This window comes from Varanus komodoensis, unplaced genomic scaffold (assembly GCF_004798865.1).
Source record: "Varanus komodoensis strain SLA01 unplaced genomic scaffold, ASM479886v1 scaffold48, whole genome shotgun sequence".
Lineage (NCBI taxonomy): Eukaryota > Metazoa > Chordata > Lepidosauria > Squamata > Varanidae > Varanus > Varanus komodoensis.
Genome location: NW_025336059.1, coordinates 4,935,861 through 4,948,509, shown reverse-complemented (window position 1 = coordinate 4,948,509; position 12,649 = coordinate 4,935,861). Strand labels below are relative to the sequence as shown.

Here is a 12,649-nt window from a genome sequence, read left to right as displayed (position 1 = left end):
TCCAGAATAAATTTTAGAAGTTCTCCTAATCAAACCCAGCGAGGAGTTTGAGATTTGGCAGGTGGGGCAGGGATGCGATGATGGGAAGCCAGTGCTCCCTACTGGGGCTGGTGCATGAACTGGCATTGGATCGGTTCTCCAAGAGCACCCAATTCCCAGGACCGGGCTGGTGTTTTACAACTTGGGTACCGACCGTTCCTTCCTTTGGCCAGCGTTTTAGCGGTGCAAAGAGTCCGTGTCTTCTGTCTGTGTATCCATGCCCAAGCAGAGCCTGATGGCTTCGGAAGGAGCGATGCTTGGTGATCCCGAACTGTATCCCCCGCCTTCACTGCTGAGGAATCGCTCCAACAGCCAACCTCTGTTCAGTAGTCTAGGTAAAAGGAGGAAGCTAGGCAGAGAGAGCTAAAAATCCAGGAGCAATACAGCAACATGTGAATCCTCAAACAGCCCTGTTAGCCCTGGTCCTGTTTGGGGAGGGGAGGTGTTCTCAAAATGTTCTCGGTTGGCTTGCTTCCTCCTCCTCACCTCTGTTTCTTAATTACTCGCCTCTCCCTCAGGGCCCAGTCAGCAGCGTCTCTTGGAGAGTAGCGGGGCAATGGGTTTTGGTCGCTCATGCCCTTGGAGAGAGGGATAGGTGAGCAGGCGGCAGCTGGAAGGAGAAAGTGGCAGTGCTGGGGGCTCTAGCAACCCCCCCCCCCCAACTAGGGGGCAGCCCTTGACAGATGCCCGATGCTGCTTCACTCCAGTAACAAATCTATTTGGCTTCTCTGCAGAAAAATAAAGCAAGGCAGCAAGGCGTATGAAGACAGTCTTCCCCAAGCCTTGGAAGATGCTCACCAGAACCACCGGAAGGCAGTCCAGTTTCTGAAGAATAGTTTAAGAAGGTTTGTCATTGGTACTTCTTAAGAACTGTACCTGCACTGGATGGGAAGCTCCGTTCTTGCCTCTGGCAACAGCCACCTCCTAGAGCAGAGGTGGCGGACCTTTGGTGTGTGTGCTGCAGCGGGCACACAGAGCCCTCTCTGGCGGCACACGAGCCAAGCCGCCCCAGCAGCCAAGCGTCAGATAACAGTGCACATAGGGGCCATGCGCATGCTCGGACAGGAGTAGTGGCGCCAGGCGATGATGTCACGAGCCGCAACTTGTCCAAGCTTTTGCATGGCCCGTCAGTGTGCTGCCAAGGAGATGTATATATAGCTTGGACTGGCTGTTTTCAGGTTTTACTGCAGTGTTGGCCCTTTGCGATCAATAAGTGGGTTTTGGGTTGCAGGTCAGATACGCGGTCTCTAAAAGGTTCGCCATCACTGCCCTAGAGGCTTAGCCTGTCTTTCCAAGCTGGATGGAAAGAGCAAGTAAAGGGAGAATGCCAAGTCTCGATCTGGTCTAGGTGTCTTATGTGTGGCATAGCAGAGAGCATCTTCCAATGTTGACGGGTGTGCAAACTTGACTGGCTGTGGTTTTCTGACAGAGTCCGTGAGAAGGAAGCCAGTGAGGAGCTGAAACTCCAGGAATACATGCAAAGGAGAATGGACACCGTGTTGTCGCTGAAGAACAACATCACTGCTAAACGGGTATTTGCCTCATTTTGATGCTCTTGGCCCAGCAATTTCAGAAGCGTAAAGAAGTGAAGGATGGCAAGCTGTTGCCATTCTGGGCAGATCCTGAGCATGTGCCGACCCGGCAGATTGGGTTTATTTATTTATTTATTTATTTATTAAAACATTTTTATGCTGCCCCATTCGCCGAAGCCTCGGGGCGGCTCACATCACTAAGTTAAAATAATTATAATATAAATTAAAAATATAAATATTAAATTAAAAATACAACAATACAGTATAAAATAATCCACCCAGGTCAGATAAAACCAATAATGTTAACAGTTAAAATGCTGCTTAAATAAAAAGGTCTTCGCCTGGCGCTGAAAAACAAATCACGACGGCGCCAGGCAGACCTCTCTGGGGAGTGCATTCCATAGATTGGGCGCCACCGCAGAGAAAGCCCTCCTCCGAGTACCCACCCTCCTAATTTCTTTCACGGAGGGTTCCTGGAGAAGGGCCTCCCCCGCCGATCTCAAGGGGCGGCTGGGCATATATGGTTGGCAAGCCAGCTTCTGCAGAAATGCTTGCAAAGGAAGGGGCTTCATTGCAGGTAGCTAGATTATACGACCTTTCTTATCTTTATCGTTCTAGCATCCTATTATGTTGGGGCTTCTCGTTGGCTTAGGCAGAGGTGACAGAAAATCCACTCTGTGAGTGGATCTCCAGCCAAGGACATTTCCACCTGTTTCTGGTATCCATTCACTTAACAACAGTTGTTATAGAATGAAATGAAGTTGTTAGAATCTCTCACCAGCAGCATCTCTGGTGTAGATTTATACCTGTATTGGAAGGACATCGCAGGGCACGTTTCCTCCTCCCGTGGCACCTTTTGTGTGCATCCCTGTCACCTGAGCTGCTGTTGCTCTCCTGGTGTCTCCCAACCTGAAGATCCCAGATACCATTTCTGTAAATCGGCATGGAAAGAGCAGGACTTGTCTGCAGAATGGAAGCTATTCCAAAGAGAAGGTGGGAGAGAGAGTGGAATCGGGATAAATTGAAGAGCTTTGCCCTTCTTGGCTTGTTTAGTAGGCACTTGCGAGCAGCAAAGGAGCCAGGTTGGCCCCAACACAGGTACAAGTAGGGGTGTGGGGAGAAAATGTTCAGAATTAGGTCCCCTCGATTCTGGTTTGTTAGCCTGGTGCTGGCAGCACTTCACGCATGAGTCAAGCCAACTCACACACCTCCATCTCCAAGCTGGACCATGAACTGTGTCTATTCTTAACCGCAAATTCAGCATGTGTAAATAAGCACCGCAAAACCATCTTGTTGACCAAGGTCTATCTCAGCTGAGTTTAGACAATGTCAGTCGCAGCCCGTGGTCACCAACATACTCAGCCCTTGCGTGTGAACCAGGCACTGCTGAACCTGCCGAAATCTTACTGCCCCATAGGAGAATCTGCAAACCCTGCAGGCCTGCGACAAAGCCAGTGCTCTCCTTTCCCAAGAACAAGACAGGAAAATGGAGGAGGCCCTCCAGGCCAAAGGATGCAACGCCACCCGAGCGATTTTTCTGCAGAAACGACAGGCGGAGTTTGAGAGACAGAAGAAGTGAGTTGCCCTTTCTAATCAAGTATCTCCTTCTCTGTGCTTTTCGACTGGGGGAAAAAAGGCTGATGCCTCTTGCGTTGAAGATACACGATGGTCACTTGTTTTATATTAAGCTAGGAAAATGGCGGCATTCAATTCCTAGACACAAGGGGGAGATTTTGCGGGGGGGGGGGGGTTACTTGTCTGGTTGAGTACCTGTATCTCAGAGAGGGCGAGCAGTGTAGATTAGTCACATGTCCAAGTGGATAGAGGTGGTCTGTGGAGAATTGCCAGGCATTGGTTCTGCAGGATTTCTATACTCGTGCCAAGGCTGTGCAAGATCTCGGGGCCTCCGCGACAGTCCTGGCACTGTCCTGGCATGTTGTCCTTCTGAAGCACATGGCTGACTTCCTTTGGACTAAGTTTTCTTGTTGGCGCAAGTGGGAGAAGGACCTGGAGCCAGGTAAGCTTGCCACAGTTCAGTTGATGGGTTTTGGACAACCTCTGGCTTTTCTTCCTTGTGGAGAGCACACCCACCAAGACACACAGATCCATCACCTGGGGGACAGATGGTTCCAGATGATTCTCGCAGGAGGAGGTAGGATTCCAGCTGACAAAACTCCTGCCAAAGGTGTAGCTGACCTGGGGAGTACAGAGAGAGACAGGTGTCACCAGGATTCAACCTGGTCATAGTCTCCTTATGAGAAGCTATGGTCCCAGGCCACCTGAAGGAGGTGGCTGTAGGACCACTCCTCAGAGTCCTTGCTAGATCCTGAAGATCTGGGCAATTTTATGTGGCTTGTGCAAATTCCTTTCCTTAGCAGTCCCCCTCTCAAGGACCTTACAAGCATTCTTGGATGTTGCTGAGGTGGCAGACACCACAAAAGTATTGAGAGGAGCCATGCAAACAATGTGGAACAACCTATACATTCCCTTCTTCTGTTCCGTGTTCTTGTAAAAATTACAAAATCGGGAGTTTGCTCACTCCTTAGTGCCACTGCCTCTCATAGCTTGTATGTCATCGCTTGAAATGCAGGGAATTTATGGAACAACAGAAAGCAAGGAAAATCGAGATTGTCTCTCGGATTTTGAAAGAAAATGCTCAGCTGGAAAAAGCGAGGCGGGAGTCGCGCCCGCGGATGCCAAAGGGCAGGCGAAAGCTTTCTGATGCCTCAAGGTGGCGCATGAAAACATGGCGGTACATACAGGAGGCGTGTGGAGATTCAGCGGCAACCGTTACGCAGGTGAGTCAAGCACAGGATGCTGCCTAGTCTTTAAGAACCGGGGAACTGGCAGTGTCACTGTGCTGACTTAAAATATCACCAGTCCCTCCTGCGACGTGTAGCCCTGGTGAGACAGGAAGTAGGAAACGGAGCCAGACCTGCAAGTTTCCTTGTCTAAGGGTCTCCAGGTTAGGAGTTCACTGCCACAGCGTGTGCCAATGGCCCATACTAGATAGAAAGCGATCACCTGTCCCAGGTGGCTGGTTCTCCTATCAGACGTAGCATCTGCACTGGATTGGGAGTGCGGGGCCCACGGAGAGCTGCTGCTGCTTTCCGTCCTCTGCTCTCTCCCTTGGAAGTCGCTGCCCCAGCACTGCCCTTGTTCGCCAAAGGAGCCGTTTGCTGTGAAAGCCCCATGCCAGCCACGCTGAGGGCCGGGATGCTGGGAACGAAATGCCGTCCCGGCGTCATCCCCTGGGGCTGCTCTGACGCTTTCTGAGTTCAGCATCACCAGGCAATGCTCACCGCTCTGTCTCCACATCGCCGTTCCCGCTTCCCGCTGCTCTTGGCAATGCGTGGAGCGTTTCCTTGGGACGTTGTCAAGGGTCTCTCGGCTAGTTGGCTTTGTCAGTGACTCTTGGGCTTCCTTTATAGTCAAAGCCAAACCACGCTTCCAAAATGGTGGAAGTTAGGGTAGTCCGTCACCATTGTTTTGTTCCACTGCAGAAAACGTGGCGGTCCCCTTCACCTTGTGACTTGCTTGAGGACAAATGCTACTTTCTGGAAGGATCACAGTGGACAATGCCAGAAATTAAAGATGAAGACGAGGAGGAAGATGGAAGTGAGACGCTAGCCGAGCCAGAGTTTACAGGCATCTGGGATCAAGAGTGCAGGATATCCGAGGTTAACCTTTCATCATTTGGAGACAAAATGTTAGATGAAACACCAAGGTCCTTAGCTTATGGCAGAAGACCGACTCAGATTTTTCTGCATTTAGCCAACCGTACCCTGAATGTAGAACAGAGCTGGCTGCTCCCCTGACCCCAGGAGTCAGGCAGGGTCATCCAAAAGAAGTGGCTCCTTACTTACTCATTTCATTCCTACACTGCCCCACAGCCAAATTTCCCTTGGTGGCTTACACAGTCCCTAAAAGCAGATGAGAAAAATGCAATAGAATATCAGAAACTCAGAAAAAAATTATATTTAAAATGACTAATAATAAAAACAGACGAATATCGCAAAGGCATGACCCTGCAAAGCACTTGGTGATTCCCCTCAAGTCTTTAAAAGTCTCAGAAGGTGGCCATCTTTTAGTGGCACTGAAAAGACAGATTCAGTGCCGGGCAGGCTGCAGTGGAAAGCTTATTCCATAGATGGGGGGGGTCACTGAGAAGCCCCCCCCCACAAGTTGGCACTTGGAGGAAGGTCCCAGAGGTTCAGTGTGGTATCCAGGTAGATTTTGGGTGGGAGAGGTCCCAAGAAAACGTCAAGTTTAATAGGTTAAATCCAGCACTTCCGGTTCGTGTTGTGGTTAGTCTCCTTTCCAGGCGGACATGATTCTCTGCTGGTATCCTGAGGTCTGTTTCTTTATTAAGGGGTGGAAGTTGAATGTGTGGAAGTGTAGCCCATCCATGCTGGTCCTATACGCAGCTTGATCCAACACCCCCCCCCCCATATGCTCTATTTAAGGCCCAAGTGGTGGAGAAGCGAGATATATCTGTCAAATAAATGCATTTGCACTCAGGCACTATATATACATGCATGTGGTATTCAGACAGATAAAACAGTTAATTAGCACTTTCATGGCATTGCCTGCATTCATCTGTACTTGCTTGCCTTCCCCTAAGCCCCCGGAGCTTGCAGGTACTTTAAGTATGAGTAGTGGGAATGTTTGTGAACATTCCATAGCACCTGATCAGCTGAGCTAGTACTTCTGGGCTCTTTTCAAGCAAGTGAAGTTAATGCATCCCATCCAAATAGCCACGGGGGTTTTAAAAATTGTGCTCTGCAGGAGTTTCTTTTGCTTGCATGCTCTAAAAGCTTTGCTGTGTTTACCAAATCTTGGAGGGAGGGGCAGAGGCAAATTAAAAAGCACCCCTTTCCCTCTAAGACCTGCATGTTCTGGCATTTCAATCTGAGTTGCCTCCCTGCAATCTGAACAAAAGTCCCTAAAAGATGATTATCCAAGGGGTAAAATAGATGCTCCGCCTTTCTGAAATATTGTTTCACCACCACTTCAGGTGTCAGACGACAGGAAGGACTCCAAACCTGTCGGTGCAACCAAACTGGAAAAAGAGATTTTTGCTCAGAACCTGGAGAAGCTGCACAGCGGGGTCATTCGCAAGCACAGAGTGTGTGGTCGTGAATTTAAGGGGTGTCCTTTTTACAGCAAGCCAAGCCTCGTTCATTTCAAGGTTAGTGCCAATTTGAAATGGAAACGGGGGGCCACCGCTCCGAAGGCCCCTCACCTTCTTGCCACTAGCTGAGCTTCTCTCAGTGCTGCCACTCAAATGAAGTCCTCTTGAATGCTGCAAATGGCTTTTGGGTTAAATTTTAGGTGGTAGGAGGTAGTCCAACAGGTAATACAGTCCCAAACAAGTAAGTCTCAATACAGAAAATGAACCTGCACCTTAAATAAGACTTCAAGCTCTAGAGAGCCAGTGTGGTGTCGTGGTTAAGAGCGTGGGACTGGGACTCAGGGGATCCGGGTTCGAGTCCCCGCTCAGCCATGGAGCCACCGGGGTGACTTTGAGCCAGCCACAGACTCTCAGCCTGACCTACCTCACAGGGTTGTTGTTGTGGGGATAAGATGGAGGAGGAGGAGGATGTAAGCTGCCTTGAGCCCTCTGTAGGAAAAAGGCAGGATATAAATCAAAAGATAAATTAATAAAATGTTGCTACTTCTGGTTATTTAATTCATGCTGTTAAAATAGGGGCAAAGTCCAAAGAGGAAGCCCCACATAGTGCCAATGTTTACATTTCTATCCTGCCTTTCTTGCAGTGAACACAAGACACAGAATACCATCTCCTGCTTGTATACATCCTATCCCTAGTACAACTTTAATATGTCTTAATGGAAAGAAATTAATTAAGAAATCTTAATGGATAGATTTGAAATGTGTGTATTCTCTACTACGTATGCAGTTGTGCGTGGAGCAAACCGTGTTTTTAAAACATCCTTTTAAATGGTCAAACTTTTCAATGGCACACAGTATGTTGATGCAAAGATACTTAAGGAACTAATTTTATTAATCAGAGTGGGTGTGAGTAACAAGAAGCATCTTCTTGGCCTTTCAAAAGTAAGTTCTTAAAGATACAATCTTATGTGTACGGAAACACAGAAGGCCTACAATTTGCAGCATTCCCCGTGCAGGCTGGGAGTTGTAGGCCTTTACTTGCATCCAAACATGCATAGCGCGGATCACAGTCCCGCCCTTCCTCGAGGGTAGGTGTCATTGACCACACTGGTGTGTTTTTCTGACTGAAAACACACACAGGGTCGTGCTGTCACTCCACTAAACACTGCAGCCCCACTGTTCACCCGCTAGAAGAACGATGTTGGAGTGGGTGTACTTTTTGCTATGTCCGGCACTCCGTTCAGACGTACCACTTGGAGCAAGGCGACTGTAGCGATCGCTCCAGGCCCACTGCGATGTGACGGTGGCTCAGCCAGTCACCCGAGGGTTGTGCTCCTGCCTCCAAAGCTCTGCCGGTGTGACGACATGTGCTCTGATCCGGTGTAGGACTTTGATGTTGGAAAGACATACAAAAAGAAGATGGTCTTGATCAATGCCTTCTACAGCATTAACTACTGCAAACTGGTCGGAGTCAGCGAGCACCTGAAGGATTTTTTCACTGTTCAGTAAGTAGGCCCTGGTGGTCACTGGGACTTGGGCCCTGGGGAGACAGGAGCCAGCTGAGGTGTCTGCCTGGCTTCATACTATGCCACTGATGAGGTCCAGCCGCTGCTGCGCTGCTGGGGACACCAAAGCCCTGCATCCCTTGGGCCAGTTGTAGCCTCTTCTGATGGTGGCTGATGACTGCTCCTCTGGCCACTTCCAAACGGCCGGTTCTGTGGGGTGATGCGAAGAACCGACTCATTTACTTGTCTGGGGGCGTAGCCTGCTCCAACCGGTTGCCAACACTGATTGCAAAACATGAGCTTCACTTACTTCGTCCCCGTTCTTCCAAAGGCTGGTTTAGCTAGAAGGTCTTCCTTTACTGCCAGAAGAAGACATGGGCAGCCATCCAGGGCGAGGGAATTTGTGCAGCCCGAGTCAGGATACCAGTCCCTGTGAAAGCTGCAGGTGATGGATGTGGTGGTGGTGGGCCTTCTTAGAGCACTGAAAGTCCTTGGTAGCACCTTGAGCTCACCTTGAAATGGACCCAGAAGAACACGGGGTGAAGGCTCAAAACTGAGGCCTGAAGGCGGGTGGGTAGAAAGAAGGGTGGGGGGGTATCAGAACCCTTACAGGCATGGTCCAGAGTGCAGCTGCAAACGCTTAGTATATTGCATGACAGTCAGGCTGAGGGGAAGCAAGCAGGGAACATTCTCAATTGCATCTGCCGCCCCTGATCCTTGATGCTGTTAGGGGTTCTGTTGTCCTCACAGCTTTGACGTTTCCCTTCTTGAATAGTTAGGATCAGAGGAGAAAGTTCCTCCTCCTCCTCATCCAAGTTAGACCCCCACCAAAGACACTCCAATAGTTTAAAGGATCCTGTAGGCTCTTCTGCCCTCTCTTAGGGAGAAGGTCATTCCAAGTTTGAGGTAGAAGTGGCTTCCTTGATGGAGGCAACCCTTGTTGACTAGAGCTGATCAGGGCTGCCATGGATAGGACACCTTGGGGCGGGGGGCTTTATAGGTTCGCCAGAAGTCAGAGACCATTTGATGTCGCATCACAACAACGGGGGAGGTGCAAGGATGATCGCCACCCTTCAAAACTTGACCCCTATAACTCTATAGCCTTGTTGGAAGGGGGGAGGAAGGCAGGGGATGGTCCACGGCGAGTCCATTCATCTGTTGGCTGTGCTGTGGGTGCTCCTCTGAGCAACAAACCTAACCCACAGTTGCTTCTTGGTAGTGTGGGTTCGTGTGACGTGCAAACCTGCCCACGCTGCGCTTGCCACATCGATTCCTCCCTCACAGGCCTTTTTCTGCAAGAAAAACGAAGCGGTGGGAAAACATGAGAGGGTTATAAATGGAGCAGTGTGACCCTCCCTTTGCCCACCCACTATAAAATTCCGTGAATGCGGAAGGCGGCGATTGCATAAGGGCCCGCAAGCAACCCCAAACTAAGATTGTTGTCTCCAAATAGCACATCCTGAGCCAAGAACACCCAGATCATTGGTTCCATTGTAGATGAAAAGCCTGGAAGCTTGCAACGGGCAGCGTCTTCCTAATGCCTGCGACTTTCTAATGCGGGACTGACTCAGAAGACTTAGGTGTTTACGTTGGTATCTTAACCAAAATACCAAAAACGTGCTCTTGATCAGTGAACTCACAGGATACAGCAACAGAACTCTCTTTCAGTGCACGTTATCCGAGCTCCTGGCTGGCGCTTTCAAGTCTGCGTTCTTTTCTCGACTAGATTACATGCCCTAGCAGATTACTGCTAGAGATGGGGCTCGTGCCCAGATCAGATCTGTCTGGATTGGACACGGGCTCCGTAATGCTCTCATCTCAAGTTGAAAGCTGTAAATTAGCAGCTTATTACGCTGGCTGGCTTTAGCTAGGTTCTCAGAAATTGTGCTGCAAATCAAGTGGCAACTTGGCATGATCTTAGCTGCATGCCATCCTTTAAGATTCTCAGCTGGGGGTTGCCCTGCAAGGCTAGATTGCTCTCCCCACCCGCAAGGAAGAGCTGAGACATGTGGCATGCTTAGATGGTCCCTGCCGTTGTGTGTCATGACTCTGCTTCTTATTCCAAGGGTGCAAAGCACTCCCACACTGGCGTCAATCCTTAAAACGCGGATTCGGAGCCACAGGATTCAGTAAGAAATCCTTAAAAGTTACACAGAACGCCAGAGGAGTCAAACCAGTCTGCAAATATCAGGTCTTTCAAGAGCAGTGTGACCCTAATCCCTTATGTAAGGCTGACACTCCAGGTTGGAAGGCTTGTTGGACTGGATGGTTGTCTGAGGTGGTCCAGTACCATCTATTCTAGCTTAGCTCTTCAAAATTTTATTTATTTATTTATTTATTTATTAAAACATTTTTATGCCGCCCCATTCGCCGAAGCCTCGGGGCGGCTCACATCATTAAGTTAAAATAATTATAATATAAATTAAAAATATAAATATTAAATTAAAATACAACAATGCAGTATAAAATTTTGGGCAGAGAAGGACGTTTCCCATCACATCCCGTTAAAATGCTCTGATCCCTTTAATGGGCAATTCTGGGATGAAACCCAGGGCCGTCCATGGGCAAGGCAGGCACTGCTCTGCTTGGAAGAAGCCCTTCATAGGAAGCCATACCGAATCTGGCTGGCTCCATATTGACCACACGCGGTTCAGCAGTGGCTCCGCAGGGCGTCATGGCAAGATGTTTCCCCGGATCCACCAGGAGATACCAGGGTGAAACCCCATCCTGCTTCATTTCTCAGCCACTATGTGACACTTCTGTTTTTGGTGCTGTCCACGGGAAGCCCTTTATGAAAGGGCAGGGTTTTGTTCCAGAGGCAGGAAAATGTAGCCGCTCCCTCCACTTTGAGTGGGGCTGTCTGTCCGCGGCAGATTCCGTTCTAGAGGAGCGATCCATGTGCCTACCATAGCTTGAGGACAGACGTTCAGGACCATGGACAGGTCCTTCAAAGCATAGACCAGTATCTGCAGCTGCTCCACAGGCTACCTCGGAAAATCTCCCTGGACAAGAAACGGGCGTTGAGGCCATTCCAGAGATGGAGCCACCAAGCTGTGGCTTCAAAGAACCCAACAGGGGAGGGTAGAGGTGTCTTCAGAAGGAAGAGACGAAAGGCCATGCTGGATCAGACCAAGGTCTGTCCAGTGCAGCTCTTGGTTTTCACGGTAGCAAGCTAGCTGCCCCAGGATCCCTCAGTCAGGATGGGCACGCGAGTCCCTCCCTGCCCAAGCTCCCCAGCAACTGGTGCGTGCAGGCATATTTCCTCTGGTAGCTGAGGCCGCTCGCAGCTCGCAAGACAGGTTGCCATGCAAAGCCCTCCCCAGCATGAATTTCTGCAGTCCCTTTTACAACCCACCCACACTGATGGCCACTGGCTACCGCTACTTCCCGAGGCAGCGAACGCCATCGTTTAACTGTGCAGCGTGTGAAGAATTACTTCGCAAGATTTGATGAGCCCAACATCAAGCAACAGATTTTTTTAAAGATGCTTTTGCTGATTTATATATTGAACACATCCCATAAGTTCTAAGATCTAGATAAAACGAGGATTGGCTTTGGAGCTTCTGCTCTTGGATGCCTGCTGGTAAAAATCAAGAAAGTGGGTGAGCACGAGCTGTGGAGCACCCCTCAGCGTGCAAAAGTGCTATTTTCAGGATCTGAAAAAGCCTTTTTGCAGAAGTTTCAGTAATACAAAATAGATTGAACTCCTTAACGAGATACTGATGGTTAAAATGATTAAGTCATATTCTTTGCCTTCTGTCGTTATGAGAGCTGTGTGAATAAGCTTTGAAATGCTGATCTAATTCTGTCTTTATTTACCACTGTAGCTTTGATCCTCCCGGTCCGATGTCTGCTGGAATGTCTTGTGAAGTCGGGGTGACCTTTAAACCGATGGTAGGAGTAATACGCAATCATTCTGATTAAATGGTACTTGCAAATTTCATGATAGCAAAAGGATTAAATGAGGAGCTGCCCTGGGTTGATACGGGGTTTAAACTGTGAAATGCCATCCTTTTTATAACTCTGCTAGGCATGGAGTGGATGTCTTAAAATGCTTCCATGTTCAAATGAGGAGACAGGAGCAAAGCATTGCACTTCTGAGTGTTTCTCAGTCTACTTCATTGTAGTCTATTCTGACCGGCTGCAGGTTCTCCAAAACCTTCTGGCAGGAATCCTTAATTTCACCTGCTACCTGACTTTCACCTGGAGACACCGGGCACTGAATTTCAGCCCCAGCCCAAGTGGCAGCCAGCACCCAGTGGGACTGGGGGAGGAGAGGGTAGGGTCGCCGTGGGCCTGCTGTCCTTTGCTGAGGGTTACCACAAGCCCGTTATCCAGGCTGTAAGGCTCAAGTTTCTTCTTCCAGCACCAAAGTAGCTTGCAAACAGAGGGAACTTGTGGTATAATCCAGGAGGGCATGTATCATGTGGCTGGCTGGC

General features: G+C 49.3%; 1 protein-coding gene across 1 annotated transcript in view; it reads left to right on the top strand.

The window, feature by feature from the left end:
• Positions 1-1,499: 1,499 nt before the first annotated feature.
• The window catches only part of CFAP74 (cilia and flagella associated protein 74), a 48,553-nt gene continuing 37,403 nt past the window's right edge, over positions 1,500-12,649 (top strand). Inside the window, exons 1-7 of the mRNA XM_044445314.1 lie at positions 1,500-1,571; positions 2,989-3,146; positions 4,162-4,369; positions 5,075-5,251; positions 6,589-6,762; positions 8,092-8,210; positions 12,038-12,104. Of these exons, the coding sequence (XP_044301249.1) occupies positions 1,515-1,571; positions 2,989-3,146; positions 4,162-4,369; positions 5,075-5,251; positions 6,589-6,762; positions 8,092-8,210; positions 12,038-12,104 (960 nt within the window). The 5' untranslated portion in view covers positions 1,500-1,514. The remainder of the gene's footprint in view (positions 1,572-2,988; positions 3,147-4,161; positions 4,370-5,074; positions 5,252-6,588; positions 6,763-8,091; positions 8,211-12,037; positions 12,105-12,649) is intronic.